This window comes from Passer domesticus, chromosome 36 (genome assembly GCF_036417665.1).
Source record: "Passer domesticus isolate bPasDom1 chromosome 36, bPasDom1.hap1, whole genome shotgun sequence".
NCBI classification, from domain to species: Eukaryota; Metazoa; Chordata; class Aves; order Passeriformes; family Passeridae; genus Passer; species Passer domesticus.
The window spans coordinates 206,208-233,233 of NC_087509.1; the positions used below are offsets into that span (position 1 = coordinate 206,208).

At 44.8% G+C, this 27,026-nt stretch overlaps 1 protein-coding gene across 1 annotated transcript; it reads left to right on the forward strand.

Moving 5' to 3' along the window:
* Nucleotides 1-2,124: 2,124 nt before the first annotated feature.
* DCAF11 (DDB1 and CUL4 associated factor 11) lies at nucleotides 2,125-27,026 on the forward strand. Its single transcript, XM_064402216.1, has 13 exons — nucleotides 2,125-2,275; nucleotides 4,084-4,231; nucleotides 5,187-5,239; nucleotides 7,385-7,485; nucleotides 10,194-10,264; nucleotides 10,994-11,144; nucleotides 12,843-12,918; nucleotides 14,585-14,711; nucleotides 17,603-17,779; nucleotides 21,727-21,880; nucleotides 25,327-25,473; nucleotides 26,042-26,148; nucleotides 26,878-27,026. Exons 1-13 carry the CDS (start codon nucleotides 2,265-2,267, stop codon nucleotides 27,010-27,012), a joined length of 1,458 nt encoding a protein of 485 aa, XP_064258286.1. The 5' UTR covers nucleotides 2,125-2,264; the 3' UTR covers nucleotides 27,013-27,026.

Below are 27,026 nucleotides of genomic sequence, written 5' to 3' on the forward strand. Positions count from 1 at the left end.
AAATTTCATATTTTTTCCCCCAAATTTTCCCTTTTTGGACAAAATTTTTCACTCAAAATTCAATTTTTCCCCTCAAATTTTCCCACTCAAAATTCAATTTTTTTCCCAAAATTTCTATTTTTGCACCAAATTTTTCTCTTAAAATTCATTTATTTTCCCCAAATTTCCCTTTTTTTGGATCAAATTTTCCACTCCAATTTCAGGGGTTTTTTCCCCAAATTTTCCTGGTTTTGGACCAAATTTTTCCCCTCAAAATTCAATTTTTTTTCCCCAATTTTCCACTCAAATTTCCTTTTTTTTTTCCCCCAATTTTCCCTTTTTTGGACTGAATTTTTCACTCCCAATTTTTTCCTAAATTTTCCCATTTTTTACTCCAAATTTTCCACTCAAATTTCCTTTTATTTTTCCCCAAATTTCCCCTTTTTTGGAGCAATTTTTTCACTCCAATTTTTTCCTCCAAATTTCCGTTTTTGGATAAAATTTTCTGCTCAAAATTCAATTTTTCCCCCCCAAATTTTCCAATCAAAATTCATTTATTTTCCCCAATTTTCCCTTTTTTGGACCGAATTTTTCGCTCCAATTTTTTTTCCCCAAATTTCCACTTTTTGCACCAAATTTTCCACTCAAAATTCAAATTTTTTTCCCCAATTTTCTCCCTTTTTTTGGACCAAATTTCTCCATTAAAAATTCAAATTTTTTTCCCCATAATTTCTCCCTTTTTGCATAAAATTTTCCACTCCAATTCCAATTTTTTCCCCCAAATTTTCCCAATTTTGAACTAAATTTTCACTCAAAATTCACTTTTTTCCCAAATTTTGATTTTTTTTGGACCAAATTTTCTAGTCCAAATTCAATTTTTTTCCCCAAAATTTCCCCTTTATTGGACCAAATTTTTCCACTCAAAATTCATTTTTCCCCCCAAATTTTCCCGATTTTGAACCAAATTTTCCCACTTCAAATTCACTTTTTTTCCCCCAAAATTTTTTCCTTTTTTTAGACCAAATTTTCCGCTTAAAATTGAATTTTTTTCCCCAAATGTCTCCCTTTTTTTCCCAAAATTTTCCATTCAAAATTCAATATTTTTTTCGCAAATTTTCCCTTTTTTTGGACCCAATTTTTCACTCCATTTTTTCCCCCCAAAATTTCTCCATTTTAAACTAAATTTTCCACTCAAAATTCAATTTTTTTCCCCCCAAATTTTCTCGGTTTTGGACCAAATTTTCCATTCAAAATTCAATATTTTTTTTTCCCCAAAATTTCCATTTTTTGGACCTAAATTTTCCACTGAAAATTCAAATTTTTTTCCCCAAATTTGTCACTTTTAGCCCCCAAATTTTCCATTAAAAATTCACTTTTTTTTTTTTTGCAAATTTCCCTTTTTTTGCACCAAACTTTTTTAGTCCAATTTCTTCTTCATAATTTCCCTTTTTTGGACCAAATTTTTGCATTAAAATTCAGGTTTTTTCCCCAAAATTTTTCCCTGTTTTTGGACCAAATACTTCCACTCAAAATTCAATTTTTTTCCCCCAAAATTTTTCCCTTTTCTCCCCAATTTTTCCACTCAAAATTCAATTCTTTTATCCAAAATTTTCCTTTTTCCCCCAAATTTTCCCTTTTCCCCCCAATCCGGGCCGGTCTCGGCTCCACTTCCGCCCTTTCCCCTCTCAGCCAATCAGAATCGAGGTTTCCTTTAAGCCCCGCCCTCCAGCCAATCAGAATCGATCATTTCCCTAAGCCCCGCCCCTCAGCCAATCAAAAACTCCATTTCCTGCAAGCTCCGCCCCTTAACCAATCAGAATCGCCGATGTTTTCCAATCCCCGCCCCTCAGCCAATCAGAATCGTCGTTTTCTTCAAGCCCCGCCCCCTCAGCCAATCAAAAACCCGGATTTCCTTTAAGCCCCGCCCTCCAGCCAATCAGAATCGCTCTTTCGCCGAAATCCCGCCCCTCAGCCAATCAGAATCACTCCGGAACCCAAGCCCCGCCCCTCAGCCAACCACAAACCCGGATTCCCCCAAGCCCCGCCCCTCATCCAATCAGAATCGTCCTTTCCTCAATCCCCGCCCCTCACCCAATCAAAACCGCGTTTCCCCCCCACGTGACCCCGTTGCCCAATCCCCGCCCTCCTCTCCCCGTAAACAACCCGCGGTGGGCGTGGCCTCCCCCCCCTCCTCACCCTCATTGGCCCGAACCCCTTTGGGCGGGCGGCGATTGGCGGAACACCAAGTGGGCGTGGCCTAACCCGGAAGTGCCGGATTTCGGGGAATGGGCGACAGGTGAGGGGGAGGGGGGCGGTGGGCGGGGCTTTGGGGGGAGTGGGCGTGTCCCGCAGCGGGGTGGGCGTGGCCGGGGGCGGGGCTGGAGCTGCCGGAGCTGCGCGAGCGGCGGGGGAGGTGAGGGGGGAGGGGCGGGTCTGAGGGGGGGGGTTTTGGCGGGAAATCCGGGGGTGGGGGAGGGGGGAACTGAGGGGAAACTGGGGTGGGGGAGGGGCCCCGGGCGGGGGAGGGGCGATTTAGGGGGGGAATTTGGGGTGGGGGAGGGGGAAAACTGAGGAAATTTGGGGTGGGGGAGGGGAAACTGAGGGGATTTGGGGGTTCCCGAGTGGGGGAGGGGCGGGTTTGGGGGAAATTGGGGCGGTTTTGGGGCTTTTTGTTTTTGTTTTTTTTTTTTGGGAGGAATTTTGGGGGGTTTTTTTTGGTGAAATTTTTTTGGGGGGAATTTCGGGGATTTTGGGGAAATTTTTCTGGGGAATTTGAGAAATTTTTGGGGGGAATTTTTCGGAAAATTTTTGGGTAATTTTTGAGAAATTTTCTGGGGAATTTTTGAGGAATTTTGGGGGTTTTTGGGGGGGTATTTTGGGGAATTTTTTTCGGGAATTCTTTGGGGAATTTTGGTCCAATTTTTGGGAGAATTTTGGGGGGAAATTTGGAGGATTTTGGGGAAAATTTTCGGGGGAATTTTAGGGAATTTTGGTCAATTTTTAGGGGAAGTTTTTCGGAATTTTGCGGAATTTTTGGGTAATTTTGGTCAATTCTTTGCGGAATTTTTGGCAGAATTTTGAGGATTTTTAGGAAATTTTGGGGGGAATTTGCAGGAATTTTGGGGAATTTTTTGGAGAATTTGGGGGAATTTTTTGTGGAATTTTGGGGAATTCTTTAAGGAATTTTGGGGAGTTTTGGTCAATTTTTTGAAAATTTTTGGAGGAATTTTGGGGAATTCTTGGGGAGAATTTTTTGGTCAGTTTTTGGGGGAATTTTGGGGTTTTTTGTGAATTTTTGGGGGGGAATTTTGAGGAATTTTGGGGAAATTTTTGTGGAGTTTTGGAGAATTTTGGGGATTTTTTTGGTTATTTTGGGGATTTTTGTCAATTTTTAGGAGAAGTTATTGGGAATTCTTGGGTAATTTTGGTCAATTTTTGAGGAATTTTTTTGGGAAATTTTTGGGGAATTTCAGTCAATTTTGGGGAGAATTTAAGGAAATTTTGGGGGGAATTTTTGGGGGGAATTTTTGGGTAATTTTGTTCAATTCTTGAGGAATTTTTGGCGGGAATTTTTCAGGGGAATTTTGGGGATTTTTAGGAAACTTTGGGGGAATTTTTGGGGGGAATTTTTGGGATTTTTTCTAGGATATTTCGGGAATATTTCCGGGATTTTGGGGGGAATTTTCAGTGAATTTTAAGGAAATTTTGGTGTTTTTTAAAAGAGAATTTTTGGGAAATTTTTGGGAATTTTTCCGTTACATTTACGGAATTTTTGAGGAAATTTTTAAAAATTATTCACAAATATTTCCGTAAAATTTCCCGAAATTTCCCTGAATATTTTCACCACTTTTTCTTCAATTTTTGTTCCGTTTTTGTATCAATTTTCAGCCATTTTTTATAATTTTTGTTTTGCCATTTTTTGGTAAATTTTTTAATAATTTTTCCCGGAATTTTTTGTGAAATTCTCCTGAACATTTTCTAAAATTTTTTTTAAATTCCCACAGAAACTTTTGGGGCTTTTCCGGGCGTTTTTAGGACCCTTTTGGTGCCGTTTTTGTCCCGTTTTTGGGTCATTTTCCGCCATTTTCGGGATTTTCCCCTCAGGCCCCGGCGGGACGGCGCCGGCCCCGACCCGGAAGCGGAACCGGAAGTGGACTCCGAACCGGAAGTGAGCTCGGACCCGGAAGTGGGGCCGGAAGAGGACGAGGAGGACGAGGAGGAGGAAGGGGGCGGGCCCCGGAAGCGCCGGAAGGTGGGGGCGGGGCTTAAAGTGAAGGGGCGTGGCTTAATTCATGAGGGAGGGCCTTAAAATTGAAGTGTGAAAAGGGGAGGGGCTTAAATGGAGTGGGAGGGGCTTAAATTGAGGGGGAGGAGCTTAAATTGTGGAGTGGGAGTGGCTTAAAGAAGGAGGGAGGGGGGTGGGAGGGGGGGTTAAGTGGGAGGGGAGGGGCCAACAGCACAAGTGGGCGTGGCTTTGCTTAAAATGGGAGTGGTTTGAGTATTGTGGGCGTGGTTTTTTCTAAGCCCCGCCCCCTTTTTGTTTTTTTCCCCTCACAGCCGCCCCCTCCCCCCATCAGGCCCCGCCCTCCTGGAGCTGAGGGCGGAGCTTGGAGGGGGCGGGGCGGGGGCGGGGCCCCGAGCGGAGCCTGCCCCGGCTGCTGCGGCAGGTGGGAACTGGTTTGTACTGGTTTGTACTGGGAGGGGCTCGGGGGGCACTGGTTTGTACTGGGAGGGGAACTGGGGGCACTGGTTTGTACTGGGAGGGGGCGGGGCCATACTGGTTTCTACTGGTTTGAACTGGGATTGGGTTAGAAATGGCTCAGACTGGTTTATACTGGTCCCTACTGGTTTATACTGGTTTTTCCTGATTTTTACTGGTTTTTACTGGTCCATACTGGTTTATACTGGTCCGTACTGGTTTGTACTGGTCTGTACTGGTCCATACTGGTCCTTACTGGTTTATACTGGTCCATACTGGTCCGTACTGGTCCATACTGGTCCATACTGGTCCGTACTGGTCCGTACTGGTCCGTACTGGTCCATACTGGTCCATACTGGTCCATACTGGTCCATACTGGTCCGTACTGGTCCATACTGGTCCGTACTGGTCCATACTGGTCCATACTGGTCCGTACTGGTCCGTACTGGTCCATACTGGTTTGTACTGGTTTGTACTGGGAGCTGACCCCGCCCCTTTCCCCTCCCAGCGCGAATGGGGGCGGAGCTTCACCCGGGAGGAGCGATCCCAGCTGCGATCCCAGTAAGGAACTGGTTTGTACTGGTCTGTACTGGTTTGAACTGGTTTATACTGGTTTGAACTGGTCTTACTGGTTTATACTGGTTTAAACCATTTTAAACTGGTTTATACTGGTCTGAACTGGGAGGGGGGGTTGGGTCTTACTGGTTTGAACTGGTTTGAGGTGGTTTAAACTGGTTTATACTGGTTTATACTGGTTTATACTGGTTTTAACCATTTATACTGGTTTGTACTGGTTTGTACTGGTTTTAACCATTTCAAACTGGTTTATACTGGTTTGGACCAGGAGGGGCTGGGAGGGGTTTTAGTCTGAACTGGTTTATACTGGTTTGTACTGGTTTTTACTGGTTTAAACTGGTTTATACTGTTTATACTGGTTTATACTGGTTTATACTGGTTTTAACCATTTTAAACTGGTTTTTACTGGTTTTTAGTGGTCTATACTGGTTTTATACTGGTTTTTAACTGGTTTTTACTGGTTTAATTTCCTGTGGGTGTGTCCCTGGGTGGGCGTGGCCTCTCCCAGGCCCCACCCCTCAAGCCACGCCCCCTCATTTCCATATTTTACTTTTTTTCCCCCAATTTTAACCGATTTTTCACCATTTAAAAATGAGATTTTTTTTGTTGTTTTTCCCCATTTTATCCCAATTTAAACCCCCATAGGCAGATCCCAGGTGGGGCGTGGCCTCTCCTAATTTCCACCCCTCAAGCCACGCCCCCTCATTTCAATATTTCACTTTTTTGTCCCATTTTTAACCAATTTTTTACCGTTTTAACCCAATTTTCCCCCATTTCACCCCAATTTAAACCCTCATGAGCAGGTCCTGCGTGGGCGTGGCCTCTCCTAATTTCCAACGCTCAAGCCACGCCCCCCTCATTTCCATATTTTACTTTTTTTTCCCATTTTTAACCAATTTTTGACCAATTTTAACCTTTTTTTTTTGGTTGTTTTTTACCCATTTTAAACCAATTTAAACCCCCGTGGGTGGGTCCTGGGTGGGCGTGGCCTTTCCCAAGCCACTCCCCTCAAGCCACACCCCCTCATTTCCATATTTCCCTCCTTTTTTTGCCATTTTAAATCGATTTTCACTCATTTTTTAACGGATTTTTGACCATTTTAACCCAATTTAAACCCACGTGGGCGGGTCCCGGGTGGGGCGTGGGCCTCTCCTAATTTCCAACCCTCAAGCCACGCCCCCTCATTTCCATATTCCACCCTTTTCCCCTCATTTTTAACCAATTTTTGACCAATTTTAACCTTTTTTTTGTCGTTTTTTACCCATTTTAACCCAATTTAAACCCCCGAGGGCGGGTCCCAGGTGGGCGTGGCCTCTTATAAACCCCACCCATGAAGCCACGCCCCCTCATTTCCATATTTCACCCTTTTTCCCCCATTTTTAACCAATTTTTGACCAACTTTAACTTTTTTTGTTGTTGTTTTTTACCCATTTTAAACCAATTTAAACCCCCATAGGCAGATCCCAGGTGGGCGTGGCCTCTACCAAGCCCCTCCCCTCAAGCCCCGCCCCTTCATTTCCATATTTTCCACTTTTTCCCCATTTTTAACCGATTTTTCACCATTTAAAAATGAGATTTTTTTTTTTGGTTTTTACCCATTTTACCCCCAATTTAAACCCCCATAGCAGATTCCAGGTGGGCGTGGCCTCTCACAAGCCCCTCCCCTCAAGCCCCGCCCCCTCATTTCCATATTTCCCACCTTTTTTTGCCATTTTAAATCGATTTTCACCCATTTTTTAACGGATTTTTGACCATTTTAACCCAATTTAAACCCCCGTGGGCGAGTCCTGGGTGGGCGTGGCCTCTCCTAATTTCCACCCCTCAAGCCCCGCCCCTTCATTTCAATATTTTACTTTTTTGTCCCATTTTTAACCAATTTTTTACCATTTTAACCCAATTTTTCCCCATTTTAATCTAATTAAAACCCTCATGGGCGGGTCCCGGGTGGGCGTGGCCTCTGCTAATTTCCACCCCTCAAGCCCCGCCCCCCTCATTTCCATATTTTCCACTTTTTTCCCCCATTTTTAACGGATTTTTCACCATTTAAACCCAATTCAAACCGCGGCGGGCGGGTCCCGGGTGGGCGTGGCCCGGCGCAGGCCCCGCCCCTGAGGCCCCCGCCCCCCGCAGCTTCCTGCCCAATCACGCGGCGGCGCTGGAGCCCCACCCCCAGAAGGTTTTCTGCGCCGTCTTCGCCCAGAGCGGCCGGAGGCTCCTCACCGCCTGCCAGGGTGGGTGCAGAACCCAGAATTTGGGGCGAATTCCGCGGGTTTTGGGGCTTTGGGGGAAATTTTAGTAAATTTTGGAGGGAATTCTAAAAAAATTTGGGGAAAAATCGCGAAAATTTGGGGGGAAATAGGGAATTTTTTGGGATTTTTTTTTATTTTTAATGTGATTTTTAGGGGATTTTTGGGTGCCAGGGTTGGTGGAAAACACAAAATTTGGGGGAAATTCCGGGGATTTTGGGGCTTTTGGGAACATTTTGGGGGGGAATCTCTAAAAAATTTGGGGGAAAATGGCGAAAATTTGGGGGAAAATGGGAAATCTTTTGGGATTAAATTTGGTTTTTTTGTGGGATTTTTGGGGTGCCAGGATGGGTGGAAAATGCCAAAATTTGGGGCGAATTCCGGGGATTTTGGGGCTTTGGGGAAAATTCGGGAGATTTTGGGGGGAATTCCTAAAAAAATCTGGGGAAAAAATTGCGAAAATTTGGGTAAAATTTTATTTTTTTGGGGTTTTTTTTTGGGATTAAATTTGATTTTTTGGGGGGTTTTGGGGTGTTGGGATAGGAAGACATCAAAATTTGGGGGGAATTCCGGGGATTTTGGTGCTTTGGGGAAAATTTTAGGAAATGTGGGGGGGATTCCTAAAAAAAATCTGGGGAAAAATGGAGAAAATTTGGGGAAAATTCAGATTTTTTTTTTTTTTTTTTAATTTTTAATGTGATTTTTAGGGGGTTTTTGGGTGTTGGGTTGGTGTAAAATGGCGAATTTTGGGGAATTTCTGGGATTTTGGGAAAAAATCGGGAGATTTTGGGGGGAATCTGTAAAAAATTTGGGGGGGAAATGGTGAAAATTTGGGGAAAAATGGGAATTTTTTGCGGTTCTTTAGATTTTTAATGTGATTTTTTTGCGAGATTTGGGTGCTGGGGTTGTGGGAAATGGCGAAATTTGGGGGAAATTCCAGGGGTTTTGGGGCTTTTGGGAGCATTTTAGGAAATTTTGGAGGGGATTCCTAAAAACATTTGGGGAAAAATCGCGAAAATTTGGGGAAAAATGGAATTTTTTTGAGATTAAATTTGGTTTTTTGGGGATTTTTGGGTGGCAGGGTGGGGGTGGGGATTTCCAAAAATGTTCAGAATTCATAAAAAATTCCTGAAATTTTCTGAAAACTCCCAAAAACCCCTCCGAGCTTTTGACTGAAAATTCTCAAATTTCGCCCTAAAATCCCTGGATTTTCACCCAAAATTTCACCAAAAAATCCCCAAATTTAGACCAAAAACTTCCGACATAAAAGCCTTAAATGTTCACCTAAAATTCCCGAATTTTCACCCAAAATCCTCCAAATTTCCAATTTCTGGTTCTAAATTCCCAAATTTTGACCCAAAATCCCCCAAATTCTGACCCAAAAACTCTTGATTTTTGACCCAAAATCCCCACATTTTGCCCTAAAATTCCAATATTTTCACTCAAAATTCCCAGAGTTTGACCCAAAATCCTCAGGTTCCCAATTTCGGACCTGAAATTACCCGAAATCTCCGGATTTTTGACCCAAAATTCCCAAATTTTGACCAAAAAAATTCCAAGTTTTCACCGAAAATGTCTCAATTTAGACTGAAAAATTCCGACACCAAATCCCTGAATTTTCACCTAAAACTCCCAAATTCTGACCCCAAATCCCCAAATTTCCCATTTCCGACCCTAAATCTCCAAATTTTGACCCAAAATTTCCCATAAATTGTTAAATTTGACACCAAAAAACCTGAATTTTGACACAAAATCCCCAAATTTTGACTGAAAAATCCTAAATTTTTACCCAAAACCCCCAAAACTCCCAACTTGAACCCAAAATTCCACCCAAAAAATCCCAAATTTTCACCAAAAACATCTGAATTTAGGCTTGAAAATTCTGACACCAAATCCCTGAATTTTCTCTTAAAACTCCCAAATTTTCACCTAAAAATCCCAAATTTTCTCCCAAAATTCCCAAAATTTCCCATTTTTGCTTCTAAATCCTCAAATTCCAACTCAAAATTTCCAGAAATTCTTACATTTTGAGGCAAATTTTGCCAATTTTCAACACCAAAAACCTAAGTTTTGACACAAAATCCCCGAATTTTGACTGAAAAATCCCAAATTTTCACCCAAAATCCCCAAAAATTTCCAATTTCTGGTTCTAAATTCCCAAATTTTCACCCAATTTTTTTTTTAAATTTTCAGGCAAAATTCGCTAATTTTGGCATAAAAAACCTGAATTTTGACACAAAATCCCCAAATATCGGCCTGAAACTCCAGATGTTTTACACAAAATCCCCAAATTTTGACCCAAAATCCCCAAATTTCCAATTTCTGCTTTTAAATCCCCAAATTTTCACCCAAAATCGCCAAAAATTCCTAAATTTTCAGGCAAATTTTGCCGATTTTGAGCACCAAAATCCTAAAATTTGGCACAAAATTGTCAAGTTTTTACTGAAAAATCCCAAATTCTCACCCAAAATCCCAAAAATTTCCAATTTCTGGTGCTAAATCTTCAACTTTTCACCCAAAATTTTTAGATTTTTGGGCAAATTTTGCCAATTTTGGGCACCCAAAATCCCAAATTTTGACACAAAATCCCCAAATTTTCACAGAAAAACACGGAATTTTCAGTAAAAATCCTTAAAATTCCCAATTTTAACCCGGTTTTGACCAAAATCCCCGTTTTTTTGCCCCAAACGCAGACCACACCCTGCGGCTGTTCGAGGTGTCGGGGGAGGGGCTGCGGCTCCTCCGGGCCACCAGGGGGCGCCAGGTGGCCGTGGCCTTCAGCCCCAAAATCCCCGAATTTCACCCCAAAACGTCCAAACTTCCGCCCAAAACTGCCCCAAACCCCCCGGAGCTGGAGCCGAAAATTCCGAATTTTCACCCAAAATCCCCAACCCCCCCCAAATTTTGAACCCAAAACCTTCTGATTTTTAACCCAAAATCCCCAAATTTTGCCCTAAAACTCCTAAATTTTGACTAAAAATTCCCAAATTTTGACCCAAAATCATCAGGTTCCCAATTCTGGACTTGAAATTGCCCAAAATATCTGGTTTTTGACCCAAATTTGTCACATTTTCAGCCAAAAAAATCCAAAAATATCTCAATTTAGACTGGAAAATTCTGACACCAAATTCCTGAATTTTCTCTTAAAACTCCCAAATTTTCACCTAAATCTCCCAAATTTTGACCCGAAATCCACAAATTTCCCAATTCCGACCCTAAATCTTCAAATTTTCACCCAAAATTCCCCAAAATCCTTAAATTTTGAAGCAAATTTTCCCAATTTTGAGCACCAAAAACCTAAATTTTGAAACAAAACCCCCGAATTTTCACAGAAAATTCCAGAAATTTCACCCAAAACCCCCAAAATTCCCAATTTTAACCCGGTTTTGACCAAAATCCCCGTTTTTTGCCCCAAACCCAGACCACACCCTGCGGCTGTTCGAGGTGTCGGGGGAGGGGCTGCGGCTCCTCCGGGCCACCAGGGGGGCGCCAGGTGGGCTGGAGCGTGCTGGACGTCGCCTTCAGCCCCGACGGGAGCCAGGCCCTCTACTGCTCCTGGTCCAGCTGCGGTGACTGGGGGATACTGGTTTATACTGGGAGGGGGGCCGGGAGGGGGAAAACGGGGAAAAAACGGGGAAAAAACGGTGAAAAAATGGGGAAAATCTGGTGGGAAAATGGCGAAAATGTGGGGAAAAAAGGGTTAAAATGGGGTAAAAGTGGGGTTTGGGGTTACTGGTTTGTACTGGTTTGTACTGGTTTGGGACTGGGGGTTACTGGTTTGGACTGGGAGGGGGGCCGGGAGGGGGGAAACGGGGAAAAAACGGGGGAAAACGGTGAAAAAATGGGGAAAATCGGTGGGAAAATGGGGAAAATCGGTGGGAAAATGGCCAAAATATGGGGAAAAAAGGGTTAAAATGGGGGTTTGGGGTTACTGGTTTGTACTGGTTTGTACTGGTTGGGGACTGGGGGTTACTGGTTTATACTGGGAGGGGGGAAATGCAGAGAAACGGGGAAAAAAACGGGGAAAAACGGTGAAAAAATGGGGAAAATCGGTGGGAAAATGGCCAAAATTGGGATAAAAATGGTTAAAAATGGGCAAAATGTGGGGAGTAAAGGGTTAAAAATGGGGAAAATGGGGTTTGGGGTTACTGGTTTGTACTGGTTTGGGACTGGGGGATACTGGTTTGGACTGGGAGGGGGCCGGGAGGGGGGAAACGGGGAAAAAACGGGGGAAAACGGTGAAAAAATGGTGAAAAATGGTGGGAAAATGGCGAAAATGTGGGGAAAAAAGGGTTAAAAATGGGGAAAAATGGGGTTTGGGGTTACTGGTTTGTACTGGTTTGGGACTGGGGGATACTGGTTTATACTGGGAGGGGGGCCGGGAGGGGGAAAATGGGGAAAAAAACGGGGGAAAACGGTGAAAAAATGGGGGAAAACGGTGGGAAAATGGGGAAAATCGGTGGGAAAATGGCCAAAATATGGGGGAAAAAAGGGTTAAAATGGGGCTTGGGGTTACTGGTTTGTACTGGTTTGGGACTGGGGGTTACTGGTTTGGACTGGGAGGGGGGAAATGGGGAAAAAACGGGGGAAAACGGTGAAAAAATGGGGAAAATCCGGTGGGAAAATGGCGAAAATGTGGGGAAAAAAGGGTTAAAATGGGGAAAATGGGGCTTGGGGTTACTGGTTTGTACTGGTTTGTACTGGTTTGGGACTGGGGGTTACTGGTTTGGACTGGGAGGGGGCCGGGAGGGGGAAAATGGGGGAAAAAATGGGGGAAATATGGGGGGAAATGGGGAAGAAAGGGTTAAAATGGGGTAAAAATGGGGTTTGGGGTTACTGGTTTGTACTGGTTTGGGACTGGGGGTTACTGGTTTGGACTGGGAGGGGGACTGGGGAGGGGAAAAAAATGGGGGAAAATGGACAAAAAAGACGAAAAAAGGGTTAAAAATGGGGAAGAAAAGGTTAAAAATGGGGGGGAAAGGGTTAATAATGGGGTTTGGGGTTACTGGTTTGTACTGGTTTGTACTGGGAGGGAACTGGGGGTTACTGGTTTGGACTGGGAGGGACCAGGGAGGGGGGAAAATGGTGAAAAAATGGTAAAAATTGGGCTGAAAATGGTAAAAAAAAGGGATAAAAATGGGGGGAAATGGGGAAGAAAGGGTTAAAAATGGCGGAAATGGGGCTTGGTGTTACTGGTTTGGACTGGGAGGGGACTGGGAGGGGACTGGGAGCGACCGGGAGGTGAAAAACCGGTGGAAAATCGGCGAAAAAAAGGGCCAAAAAATGTTGAAAAACGACAAAAATCTGTCAAAAAAACAATGAAAAGGGGGCGGTGGCCTGAGCCGGCCCCGCCCCTTTCCAGTCACACGTCTTTGATTTGCATGGAGAGGGCGACGCCCACACGGCCCTGGACTTCAGGTGGGGGGCGTGGCTTCACCCTGGGGGCGGGCTTCTCCATTTGGGGGCGTGGCTTCCATCTAGGGGGCGTGGCTTGGGTGTTTTTTTGCTCCTCATTTGCATTTGGGGGCGTGGCTTTGGTGGTTTTGTTGCTTTAAGGGGCGTGGCTTTGCTGTTTGGGGGCGTGGCTTGGGGTCCTGGGGTTAATTTGCATTTGTGGGTGTGGCTGTGAAGGAAGGGGCGTGGCTAAAACGTGGTGGGCGGTGGCTTAAACGGGCTGGGGTTCAATTAAATGGAAGTGGGCGTGGCTTGATTGCATAATTAGGTTGGTGTACTGATGTGGGCGTGGCTTAAACCCATAATTAACCCAATATAATAAAGTGGGCGTGGCTAAAACCCATCATTAACCCCAAATTATGAAGTGGGCGTGGCTTAAAACCAGAATTGAACCCAATATCATAAAGTGGGCGTGGCTTAAACTGCTAATTTACCCAAATTTATGGAGTGGGCGTGGCTTAAACCCATAATTAACCGAGAATTATGAAGTGGGCGTGGCCTAAAGACATAATTAACCCCATAAAATAAAAAGTGGGCGTGGCTTAATGTCCATATTTAACCCAATATAATCAAGTGGGTGTGGCCTAAACCCGTAATTAGCCCAAATTTATCAAGTGGGCGTGGCTTAAAACCCATAATTAACCCAAATTTATGAAGTGGGCGTGGCTTAAAACCCATAATTAACCCAAATTTATGAAGTGGGCGTGGCTTAAAACCCATAATTAACCCAAATTTATGATGTGGGCGTGGCTTAAAACCCATAATTAACCGAAAATTATGAAGTGGGCGTGGCCTAAAGACATAATTAACCCCATGAAATAAAAAGTGGGCGTGGCTTAATGTCCATATTTAACCCAATATAATCAAGTGGGCGTGGCTTAAATCCACAATTAACCCAATGTAATAAAGTGGGCGTGGCTTAAACCCCATAATTACCCCAATAAAAGCAAGTGGGCGTGGCTTAAATCCACAATTAACCCAATTTATGAAGTGGGTGTGGCTTTAACCCAATATAATCAAGTGGGCGTGGCTTAAACATAAAATTAACCTGAATTTATGGAGTGGGCGTGGCTTAAACCCATAATTAACAGAGAAGTATGAAGTGGGTGTGGCCTAAAAACATAATTAACCCCATAAAATAAAAAGTGGGCGTGGATTAATGTCCATATTTAACCCAATATAATCAAGTGGGCGTGGCTTAAAACCCATAATTAACCCAAATTTATGAAGTGGGCGTGGCTTAAAACCCATAATTAACCCGAATTTATGACGTGGGCGTGGCTTAAAACCCATAATTAACCCAAATTTATGAAGTGGGCGTGGCTTAAAACCCATAATTAACCCAAATTTATCAAGTGGGCGTGGCTTAAAACCCATAATTAACCCAAATTTATCGAGTGGGCGTGGCTTAAACCCCCAAATTACCACCATATAATCAAGTGGGCGTGGCTTAAATCCACAATTAACCCAAATTTATGAGGTGGGCGTGGCTTAAAACCCATAATTAACCCAAATTTATCAAGTGGGCGTGGCTTAAACCCCCAAATTACCACCATATAACCAAGTGGGCGTGGCCTAGACCCCTCATTTAACCCGGGGGGCGTGTCCCCCCGCTGTCCCCCGCCCCCAGGCCGGACGAGCGGCGCTTCGCCGTCTTCTCATTGGCCGTGGGGCCGGACGGGCGGGACGTGATGGGCGGGGCCAACGACGGCTGCGTCTACGTCTACGACCGCGAGGCGCAGCGCCGCGTCGAGAGGGTGAGACCAGTAAAAAACCAGTTCAGACCAGTTTGGCCGCCATCTTGAGCCATTTTCCCGCCATTTTTAACCTTTTTTCTGCCATTTTTTCCCAATTTTTTTCCATTTTTTCCTAATTTTTAACCATTTTTTTGTCAATTTTTAAGGGTTTTTTTGACATTTTCCGCCATTTTGTCTCAGTCCCTCCCAGTTCAAACCAGTATAAACCAATGGCGGCCATCTTGACCCTTCTCCTGCCATTTTTAACCCTTTTTTGGCCATTTTTTTTCCATTTTTTTCTCCGTTTTCAACCATTTTTTCAGAATTTTTAATGGTGTTTATCCAATTTCCGCCATTTTGTTTCAGTCCCTCCCAGTATAAACCAGTTCGGACCAGTTTGGGACCCATGTCCGCCATTTTGAACCTTTTTTCTGCCGTTTTTAACCCTTTTTTTGCCTTTTTTTTCCCAATTTTTTTTCCATTTTTTTTTCAATTTTTAACAATTTTTTTACAATTTTTTGCTGTTTTCAGCCATTTTGTTTCATTCCCTCCCCAGTATAAACCAGTACGGACCAGTTTGGGGCTGCTGGCGGCCATCTTGAACCCTTTTCCCGCCGTTTTTAACCCTTTTTTGGCCGTTTTTTTCCCAACTTTTAACCCTTTCTTCCCCATATTGTCAGCTATTTTCCCCATTTTTTCCCCATTTTTCCCCTCCCAGCCCCCTCCCAGTACAAACCAGTAACTCCCAGTCCCTCCCAGTACAAACCAGTAACCCCAGTTCCCATTTCCCCCACTTTTAACCCTTCCCTCTCCACTTTTAACCCTTTTTTTCCCTTATTTCTCCCATTTTTCCCCATTTTTTTCCCCATTTTTTCACCATTTCTCCCCATTTCCTCCCCCTCCCAGTCCCCTCCCAGTACAAACCAGTAACCCCCAGTACAAACCAGTAACCCCAGTTACCATTTCCCCCATTTTTAACCCTTTATTTGCCACATTTCCCCCATATTTCCACCTATTTTCCCCATTTTTCCACCATTTCTTCCCATTTTTTTCGCCCTCCCAGCCCCTCCCAGCCCCCTCCAGTCCCTCCCAGTACAAACCAGTAACCCCCAGTCCCAAACCAGTACAAACCAGTAACCCCAAACCCCATTTCCCCCATTTTTAACCCTTTCTTCCCCGTATTTTCCCCCGTTTTCCCCATTTTTTCACCTACTTCCCCCATTTTTTCACTGTTTTTCCCCCGTTTCTCCCCATTTTCCCCCTCCCAGTCCCCTCCCAGTACAAACCAGTAACCCCCAGTTCCCATTTCCCCCCACTTTTAACCCTTCCCTCTCCACTTTTAACCCTTTATTTGCCACATTTCCCCCATATTTCCACCTATTTTCCCCATTTTTCCACCATTTCTCTCCCATTTTTTCGCCTCCCAGCCCCTCCCAGCCCCCTCCCAGTCCCTCCCAGTACAAACCAGTAACCCCCAGTCCCAAACCAGTACAAACCAGTACCCCAGTTCCCATTTCCCCCCACTTTTAAACCTTTCCTCTCCACTTTTAACCCTTTCTTCCCCACATTTCCCCCATATTTCCACCTATGTTCCCCATTTTTTCACCGTTTCTGCCCGTTTTTTCCCCCTCCCAGTCCCTCCCAGTACAAACCAGTAACCCCCAGTCCCAAACCAGTCCAAACCAGTAACCCTAAACCCCACTTCCCCCATTTTTAACCCTTTCTTCCCCATATTTTCACCTATTTTCCCCATTTTTTCACCTTTTTTCCCCCATTTTCCCCCTCCCAGCCCCTCCCAGCCCCTCCCAGTACAAACCAGTAACCTCCAGTCCCAAACCAGTCCAAACCAGTAACCCCAGTCCCTATTTCTCCCACTTTTAACCCTTTCTTTACCAAATTTTCCCCACATTTCCCCCCATTTTCCCCATTTTTCACCTATTTTCCCATTTTTTCCCCGTTTCTCCCCGTTTTTTCGCCTCCCAGTCCCTCCCAGTCCTCTCCCAGTCCCCTCCCAGTACAACCAGTACAAACCAGTAACCCCACACCCCATTTCCCCCCACTTTTAACCCTTTCTTCCCCGTATTTTCCCCCATTTTCCCCATTTTTTCACCTACTTCCCCCATTTTTTCACTGTTTTTCCCCGTTTCTCCCCATTTTCCCCCCTCCCAGTCCCCTCCCAGTACAAACCAGTAACCCCAGTTCCCATTCCCCCCACTTTTAACCCTTCCCTCTCCGTTTTTAAACCCTTTATTTGCCCTATTACCCCCATATTTTTACATATTTTCCCTGTATTTTCACCGATTTTCCCCGTTTTTTCACCGCTTGTCCCCATTTTTTCACCTCCCAGTCCCCTCCCAGTACAAACCAGTAACCCCCAGTCCCAAACCAGTCCAAACCAGTAACCCCAGTTCCCATTTCCCCCATTTTAACCCTCTATTTTCCGTATTTCCCTTATTTTTTCTCCCATTTTCCCCGTTTTTTCACCGTTTCTCCCCGTTTTTCCCCCTCCCAGTCCCCTCCCAGTACAAACCAGTAACCCCAGTCCCCATTTCCCCCACTTTTAACCCTTTCCTCTCCACTTTTAACCCTTTATTCCCCACATTTCCCCCCATTTTCCCCATTTTTCCACCTATTTTCCCTGTTTTTTCCCCATTTCTCCCCATTTTTTCGCCTCCCAGCCCCTCCCAGTCCCTCCCAGTACAAACCAGTAACCCCAAACCCCCTTTTTAACCCTTTCCTCTCCATTTTTAACCCTTTATTCCCCACTTTTTAACCCTTTCTTCCCATATTTCCATGTATTTCCCCCATATTTCCACCTATTTTCCCCGTTTCTTCACCGTTTCTCCCCGTTTCTTCGCCTCCCAGTCCCCCTCCCAGTACAAACCAGTAACCCCCCGCCGCCCCGCCGGCAGGTCCCCGCCCACGAGGACGACGTCAACGCGGTGGCGCTGGCCGACGCCTCGGGGCAGCTCCTGCTCTCGGGCGGCGACGACGGCGTGGGCCGGGCCTGGGACCGGCGCTGCCTGCCCGAGGGGCCGGCCGCCACGCTGGCCGGGCACCGCGACGGCCTCACCTTCCTGCACGCGCGGGTGAGCAACTGGGAGGGACTGGTTTGTACTGGGAGGGACTGGGAGGCGAAGAAGAACGGGGAGAAACGGTGAAAAAACGGGGAAAATAGGGGTAGAAATGGGTGAGAAATGGCAAAGAAAGGGTTAAAAATGGCGGGTAAAGGGTTAAAAATGGCTGACAAAGAGTTAAAGTGGGAACTGGGGTTACTGGTTTGTACTGGGAGGGACTGGGAGGGAAAAAACGGGGAGAAAAGGCGAAGAAATGGGGAAAATAGGGGTAAAAATGGCAAAGAAGGGGTTAAAAATTGCTGGAAAAGGGCAAAGAAAGGGTTAAAGATGGAGGAAATGGGAACTGGGGTTACTGGTTTGTACTGGGAGGGACTGGTTTGTACTGGGAGGCGAAAAAAACGGGGAGGAAAGGTGAAAAAACGGCGAAAATAGGGGTAAAAATGGCAAAGAAGGGGTTAAAAATGGCGGGTAAAGGGTTAAAAATGGTGGATAAAGGGTTAAAATGGGAACTGGGGTTACTGGTTTGTACTGGGAGGGACTGGGAGGGGAAAAATGGGGGGAAATGGTGGAAAAATGGCGAAAATAGGGGTAAAAATGGGGGAGAAATGGCAAAGAAAGGGTTAAAAGTGGGTGAGAAGTGGGGAATAAAGGGTTAAAAATGGTGGATAAAGGGTTAAAAATGGCTGACAAAGGGTTAAAGTGGGAACTGGGGTTACTGGTTTGTACTGGGAGGGAGTGGGAGGGAAAAAACGGGGAGAAAAGGCGAAGAAATGGGGAAAATAGGGGTAAAAATGGCAAAGAAGGGGTTAAAAATTGCTGGAAAAGGGCAAAGAAAGGGTTAAAGATGGAGGAAATGGGAACTGGGGTTACTGGTTTGTACTGGGAGGGACTGGTTTGTACTGGGAGGCGAAAAAACGGGGAGAAAAGGCAGAAAAACGGCGAAAATAGGGTCGGAAATGGCAAAGAAAGGGTTAAAAGTGGCGGGTAAAGGGTTAAAAATGGTGGAGAAAGGGTTAGAAATGGTGGATAAAGGGTTAAAATGGGAACTGGGGTTACTGGTTTGTACTGGTTTGTACTGGGAGGGACTGGGAGGCGAAAAAACGGGGAAAATAGGGGTAAAAATGGGGGAGAAATGGCAAAGAAAGGGTTAAAAGTGGCTGAAAAATGGCAAAGAAAGGGTTAAAATGGAGGAGAAAGGGTTAGGAATGGTGGAAATGGGAACTGGGGTTACTGGTTTGTACTGGTTTGTACTGGGAGGGACTGGGAGGCGAAAAAACGGGGAAAATAGGAGTAGAAATGGGTGAGAAATGGCAAAGAAAGGGTTAAAAATGGCGGGTAAAGGGTTAAAAATGGAGGAGAAAGGGTTAAAATGGGAACTGGGGTTACTGGTTTGTACTGGGAGGGACTGGGAGGGACTGGGAGGCAAAAAAATGGTGAGAAAAAGTGGAAAAATGGCGAAAATAGGGGTAAAAGTGGGCAAAAAAGGGTTAAAAGTGGGGAAGAAAGGGTTAAAAATGGGGGAAATGGGGATTGGGTTACTGGTTTGTACTGGTTTGGGGCTGGGGGTTACTGGTTTGGACTGGGAGGGGAAAAAATGGGGGAAAAAACGGCGAAAAAAGGGTTAAAAACGGGCTCAAAATGGCGGAGAAAGAGTTCAAAATGGCGGATTTGGGGTCACTGGTTTGGACTGGTTTGTACTGGTTTGGACTGGTTTGTACTGGTTTGTACTGGTTTGGACTGGTTTGGACTGGTTTGTACTGGTTTGGACTGGTTTGGACTGGTTTGGACTGGTTTGGACTGGTTTGTACTGGTTTGGACTGGTTTGTACTGGTTTGGACTGGTTTGTACTGGTTTGGACTGGTCCCAACTGGATTTTCTCCATGGAGAGGCGCCAAAATGGGGCAAAAATGGCCAAAAATGGTCAAAAATGGCCAAAATTGACCTGAATTTTTTCATACTGGTTTGGACTGGTTTGGACTGGTCCAAACTGGTCTATACCTGTTTATACTGGTTTGTACTGGTCCAAACTGGGATTTTATGCATGGGAGAGCAACTGGGAGCACAAAAAATGGGGAAAATGAGCGAAAAATTGGTCAAAAATGGGTCCAAAATGGCCGAAATCGACTCGAATTTTTTCGTACTGGTTTGAACTGGTCCAAACTGATTTTTACTGGTTTGTACTGGTTTATACTGGTCCAAACTGGTGCAAACTGGTTTATACTGGGATTTTATGTAAGTAGGAGCACAAAAAATGGGTCAAAAATGGTCAAAAATGGCCAAAAATGGGTCAAAAATGGCTAAAATAGACCTGGATTCTTTTATACTGGTTTATACTGGTTTGGACTGGTTTATACTGGTTTGGACTGGTTTATACTGGTTTGTACTGGTTTATACTGAGTTATACTGGTTCAAACTGGGATTTTCTCCATGGGAGAGGCGCCAAAATGGGGCAAAAATGGCCAAAAATGGTCAAAAATGGCCAAAATCGACCCGAATTTTTTTGTACTGGTTTGTACTGGTTTGTACTGGTCCAAACTGGTCTATACTGGTTTATACTGGTTTGTACTGGTCCAAACTGGGATTTTATGCATGGGAGAGCAACTGGAAGCACAAAAAATGGGGGAAAATGAGCGAAAAATTGGCAAAAAATGGCCCAAAATGGTCAAAAATGGCCGAAATCGACTCCAATTTTCTCGTACTGGTTTATACTGGTTTCTACTGGTTTGGACTGGTCCAAACTGGTTTATACTGGGATTTTATGCACGGGAGAGTAACTGGGAGCACAAAAAATGGTGTAAAATGGCCAAAAATTGGTCAAAAACGATCAAATATGGCTCAAATCAACACACGGATTTTTTCGTATTGGTTTGTACTGGTTTGGACTGGTTTATACTGGTCTGTACTGGTTTATACTGGGATTTTATGCAGGGGAGAGCAACTGGAAGCACAAAAAATGGGGGAAAATGAGCGAAAAATGGGAAAAAATTGCACAAAAATGGGGAAAAAATGGGTCAAAAATGGCTGAAATTGACCCGGATTTTTTCATACTGGTTTGTACTGGTTTGAACTGGTTTGTACTGGTCCAAACTGGTCTATACTGGTTTATACTGGGATTTTATGTAACTGGGAGCACAAAAATGGGGAAAAACGGCCAAAAAATGGGCAAAAAATGGCCGAAAATGGGTCAAAAATGGCTCAAATCGACCCGGATTTTTTCGTACTGGTTTGTACTGGTTTGTACTGGTTTGTACTGGTCCAAACTGGTCCAAACTGGTTTATACTGGTCCAAACTGGGATTTTTTCCATTGGAGAGGCAACAAAATGGGTCAAAAATGGCCAAAAATGGTCAAAAATGGCTCAAATTGACTCGAATTTTCTCATACTGGTTTGTACTGGTGTATACTGGTCCAAACTGGTTTATACTGGTCCAAACTGGGATTTTCTCCATGGGAGAGGTGCCAAAATGGGTGAAAAATGGCCGAAAATGGCCAAAAATGGGCAAAAAATGGCCGAAAATGGGTCAAAAATGGCTGAAATCGACCCGGATTTTTTCGTACTGGTTTGTACTGGTTTGAACTGGTTTGTACCGGTCCAAACTGGTCTATACTGGTTTATACTGGGATTTTATGTAACTGGGAGCACAAAAAATGGGGAAAAACGGCCAAAAATGGGCAAAAAATGGCCGAAAATGGGTCAAAAAAGGCTGAAATCGACCCGGATTTTTTCGTACTGGTTTGGACTGGTTTGGACTGGTTTATACTGGTCTGTACTGGTTTATACTGGGATTTTATGCATGGGAGAGCAACTGGAAGCACAAAAAATGGGGGAAAATGAGCGAAAAATGGGAAAAAATTGGACAAAAATGGGGGGAAAATGGTCAAAAATGGCTGAAATCGACCCGGATTTTTTCGTACTGGTTTGTACTGGTTTGAACTGGTTTGTACTGGTTTTCCCGGCAGGGGGACGGGCGCTACGTGGTGTCCAACTCCAAGGACCAGTCGGCCAAGCTCTGGGACCTGCGGCGGCCCTCGGGGCCCGCGGCGCTGGCGGCGGCGCGCCGGGCGGTGGCGCGGCAGAGCTGGGACTACCGGTGGCAGAGGGCGCCCCGGAACGGTACTGGTTTATACTGGTTTGGACTGGGAGGGGGGGAAATGGGGGGGAAAAGGCGAAAAAACGGGGGGAAAACGGTGAAAAAAACGGCGAAAAACGGTGGGAAAATGGGGAAAATAGGGTTAAAAATGGGTTAAAATGGGGTTTGGGGTTACTGGTTTGTACTGGTTTGGACTGGTTTGGACTGGGAGGGGACTGGTTTGGACTGGGAGGGGACTGGGAGGGGGAAAATGGGGAAAAAAGGTGAAAAAACGGTGAAAAAATGGCCAAAAAAGGGTTAAAAATGGGGAAAACACGGCAAAAAAAGGGCTAAAAACGGGAAGAATTTTTCGCATTTTTGGGGCAATTTTGGATGAATTTTTGGGTGAATTTTCCCCATTTTTGGGTCAATTTTCGGACCAATTTTGTGTAAATTTTGGAGCATTTAATGGCCAAATTTTGGGTGAATTTTCCCCCTTTTTGGGCCAATTTTTGAGTGAATTTTCCTCATTTTTCGGTCAATGTAAGGTCGAATTTTTGGTCAATTTTGGGCCAATTTTTGATGAATTTTTTGGGTGAATTTTCCCCCATTTTTTGGCCAATTTTGGGCCAGTTTTTGGGTGAATTTTTAACAGAATTTCCCCCCGTTTTTGAACCAATTTTTGGGTGCATTTCCCTCATTTTTAAGCCAATTTTTGGGTCAATTTCCCCCATTTTAGTCCAATTTCCAGTCAATTTTTGGGTGATTTTTTTCCTCAATTTTGGGCAAATTTTCATCCAACTTTGAGTCAATTTTGGGTCAAATTTTCCCTATTTTGGTCAATTTCAGGCAAATTTTGGCTGAATTTTGCCCATTTTTACTCCAATTTCGAGCCAATTTTTAGGTGAATTTCCTCCAATTTTTGGCCAATTTTGGGTCAATTTTCGTCCAACTTTGAGTGAATTTTGGGCCAAATTTCCACCATTTTAGTCAATTTTGTGCGAATTTTGTGTGAATTTCACCCATTTTTACTCCAATTTTCACCAAATTTTGGGTGCATTTCCTCCAAATTTAGACCAGTTTTGGGTCAATTCTGGACCAATTTTCGACTCCATTTTGGGCCGAATTTCCGCCATTTTTGGGTCAATTTCTGGCCAATTTTTGGGCTAATTTTGGGGCCAATTTTAGATCAATTTGGGGCCATTTTTTGGGTCAATTTTGGGCTCATTTCACTCATTTTGGGGCCAATTTTTGGACCATTTTTAAGCCAATTTTGGTTGAAATTTGAGTCAGTTTTGGGCCAAATATTCCTCATTTTGGTCCATTCTGGTCAAATTTTGAGTGAATTTTCTCCATTTTTACACCAATTTTGAGCCAATTTTTGAGCGATTTTCCCCTCAATTTTAGTCCCATTTTAGGTCAGTTTTGGGTCAATTTTGGTCCGAATTTCCTCCATTTTGGTCCATTTTCCTCAAATTTTGGTTGAATTTCCCCCATTTTTACTCCAATTTCCAGCCAAATTTTAGGTGAATTTCCTCCAATTTTTGGCCAATTTTGGGTCAATTTTGGTCCAACTTTGAGTGAATTTTGGGCCAAATTTCCACCATTTTAGTCAATTTTGTGCGAATTTTGTGTGAATTTTCCCCATTTTTACTCCAATTTTCACCAAATTTTGGGTGAATTTCCTCCAAATTTAGACCAGTTTTGGGTCAATTCTGGACCAATTTTCGACTCCATTTTGGGCCGAATTTCCGCCATTTTTGGGTCAATTTCTGACCAATTTTTGTGCCAATTTTTGGGCCAATTTTAGGTCAATTTGGGGCCAGTTTTTGGGTCAATTTTGGGCTCATTTCACTCATTTTGGGGCCAATTTTTGGACCATTTTTAAGCCAATTTTGGTTGAAATTTGAGTCAGTTTTGGGCCAAATATTCCTCATTTTGGTCCATTCTGGTCAAATTTTGAGTGAATTTTCTCCATTTTTACACCAATTTTGAGCCAATTTTGAGCGATTTTCCCCTCAATTTTAGTCCCATTTTAGGTCAATTTTGGGCCAATTTTGGGGTGAATTTCTCAACTTTTGGTCCATTTTGCTCAAATTTTGGTTGAATTTCCCCCATTTTCACTCCAATTTCGAGCCAATTTTTAGGTGAATTTCCTCCAATTTTTGGCCAATTTTGGGTCAATTTCAGTCCAACTTTGAGTGAATTTTGGGCCAAATTTCCACCATTTTAGTCAATTTTGTGCGAATTTTGTGTGAATTTCACTCATTTTTACTCCAATTTTCACCAAATTTTGGGTGAATTTCCTCCAAATTTAGACCAGTTTTGGGTCAATTCTGGACCAATTTTCGACTCCATTTTGGGCCGAATTTCCGCCATTTTTGGGTCAATTTCTGGCCAATTTTTGGGCTAATTTTGGGGCCGATTTTAGATCAATTTGGGGCCATTTTTTGGGTCGATTTTGGGCTCATTTCACTCATTTTGGGGCCAATTTTTGGACCAATTTTAAGCAAATTTTTGTCCAAATTTGAGTCAATTTTGGGCCAAATTTTCCCTATTTTGGTCAATTTCAGGCAAATTTTGGGCGAATTTTGCCCATTTTTACTCAAATTTTGAGCCAATTTTTGGGTGATTTTTTCCTCAATATTAGTCCAATTTTAGGTCAATTTTGGGCCAATTTTGGGGTGAATTTCCACCATTTTGGTCCATTTTGCTCAAATTTTGGTTCAATTTCCCCCATTTTTACTCCAATTTCCAGCCAATTTTTAGGTGAATTTGCTCCAATATTTGGCCGATTTTGGGTCAATTTTTGTCCGACTTTCAGTCAATTTTGGGCCAAGTTTCCACTATTTTGGTCCATTTTGGTCAAATTTTGATTGAATTTCACCCATTTTGGGTCCAATTTTCAACAAATTTTTAGGTCAATTTCTCCCAGTTTTGGGTCAATTTTTGACCAATTCCGGGCCAATTTTTGACTCAACTTTGGGCCGAATTTCCGCCATTTTGGGTCAATTTGGGGCCAGATTTTGGTCTAATTTTGAGTCAAATTTGGGTCAAATTTCCCTCATTTTGGTCAATTTTATGTGATTTTTGGTTGAATTTCCCCCATTTTTACTCCAATTTCGAGCCAATTTTTAGGTGAATTATCTCCAATTTTTGGCCAATTTTGGGTCAATTTTTGTCCGACTTTGAGTGGATTTTGGGCGAAATTTCCGCCATTTTGGTCAATTTTGGTCAAATTTTGTTTGAATTTTCCCCATTTTTACTCCAATTTTCAGCAAATTTTTAGGTCAATTTCTCCCAATTTTAGACCAATTTTGGGGTCAATTTTGGACCAATTTTCGACTCCATTTTGGGCCAAATTTCCGCCATTTTGGGTCAATTTCGCTCTAATTTCGCTCTAATTCCGCCGTTTCTCGCCCGATTTTCACCGGGTTTTTTTTCCCCGTTTTCCCCCCGTTTCTCCCCAAATCCGTGGCCCCGCCCCCAGCGCGGCGGGCCCCGCCCCTGCCCGGTGACGCGTCGCTGGTGACGTTCCGGGGCCACGCCGTGCTGCACACGCTGCTGCGCTGCCGCCTGGCGCCGCCGGGGGGCGCCGCCGCCCTGGCCGCCGGCAGCGCCGACGGGAGCGTGCTGGGTAAACTGGGAGCGACTGGGAGGGCGCTGGGGGGCGCTGGGGGGGACTGGGGGGGACTGGGAGGGACTGGGAGGGGGGAAATGGTGAAAAAATGGGGAAAAATGGTGAAAAAATGGGGAAAATATGGGGAAAAAAGGGTTAAAAATGGGGTTTGGGGTTACTGGTTTGTACTGGTTTGGGACTGGGGGTTACTGGTTTGTACTGGGAGGGGACTGGGGGTTACTGGTTTGTACTGGGAGGGGGACTGGGAGGGGTTTGGGGGGCACTGGGAGGGACTGGGAGGGGGAAAATGGGGAAAAATAGTGAAAAAATGGTGAAAAAAGGGTTAAAAATGGTAAAAAATGGGGGAAAATGGGGGGAAAGGGTTAAAAATCAAACTGGTTTATACTGGTTTGTACTGGTTTGTACTGGGAGGGGACTGGGAGGGAAAAAAGGTCGAAAAACGGCGAAAAAAGGGTTAAAAACGGCGAAAAAACGGCTTTAAAAAGGGTTAAAAACACGAACTGGTTTGAACTGGTTTGAACTGGGCGGGGCTCGCTGGCCCCGCCCCCTTTCTGTCCCCCCGCAGTCTATGACGTCATCACGGGGCGTGTCCTGCGGCGGCTGGCCAATCACGGCGCCTGCGTGCGCGACGTCAGCTGGAGCCCCGAGGGGGCGTGGCTCGCCAGCGCCTCGGTGGGCGGGGCCTGGGGGAAGGGGCGGGGCTTGGGCGGGGAGAGGGGCGGGGCTTAAAGGGGAAAGGGGAGGGGTTTAAATGGGGAAAGGGGCGGGGTTTAAATGGGGAAATGGGCGGGGCTTAAAGGGGGAAAGGGGCGGGGCTTAAAAGAGAAAGGGGTGGAGCTTAAATGGGGAAAGGGGTGGGGTTTAAAGGGGAAATGGGCGGGGTTTAAATGGGAAATGGGCGGGGCTTAAATTGAGAAGGGGAGGGGCTTAAAGAATAATTTAAAGGGGAAAGGGGCGGGGCTTAAAGGGAAAATGGGAGGGGCTTAAAGGCCAAAAGGGGCGGGGGTTTAAAGGGGAAATGGGCGGGGTTTAAATTATGAAAGGGGCGGGGCTTAAATGGGAAATGGGAGGGGTTAAAATGGGGAAAGGGCGGGGCTTAAAGTGAAAAATGGGAGGGGCTTAAAGGCCGAAAGGGGCGGGGTTTAAAGGGGAAGGGGGGCGGGGTTTAAATTAGAAAGGGGCGGGGTTTAAAGGAGAAAGGGGAGTGGTTAAATGGGAAAAGGGGCGGAGCTTAAAGTGGAAATGGGAGGGGCCTAAAGGGAAAAGGGAAGGCTTTAATGAAAGGGGCGTGGTTTAATCAAAAGGGGCGTGGTTAAACTCCAAGGGGCGGGGTTTGTGAGGCGGAGGGGCGTAGCTTCAGGCCGAGGGGGGGCGTGGCCTGAGCCGGCCCCGCCCCCGCAGTGGGACGGCACCGTGCGGCTCTGGGATTACCGGGACGGCGGCGATGACGTCACCGAGGGGGCGGGGCCTCGCCGACAGGGGGCGGGGCCTCGCCGCAAGAGGGGCGGGGCCGGCGGGGGGCGTGGCTTGGAATAAAGAGCGAAGCGTGG

What these genes read in the sequence shown, in the direction of transcription:
- DCAF11 (XM_064402216.1), top strand. An exon ending in CGATCCCAGCTGCGATCCCA is followed by an intron (nt 5,240 to 7,384) that starts GTAAGGAACTGG and finishes CGCCCCCCGCAG; the next exon opens with CTTCCTGCCCAATCACGCGG. An exon ending in CGCAGCGCCGCGTCGAGAGG is followed by an intron (nt 14,712 to 17,602) that starts GTGAGACCAGTA and finishes CCCCGCCGGCAG; the next exon opens with GTCCCCGCCCACGAGGACGA.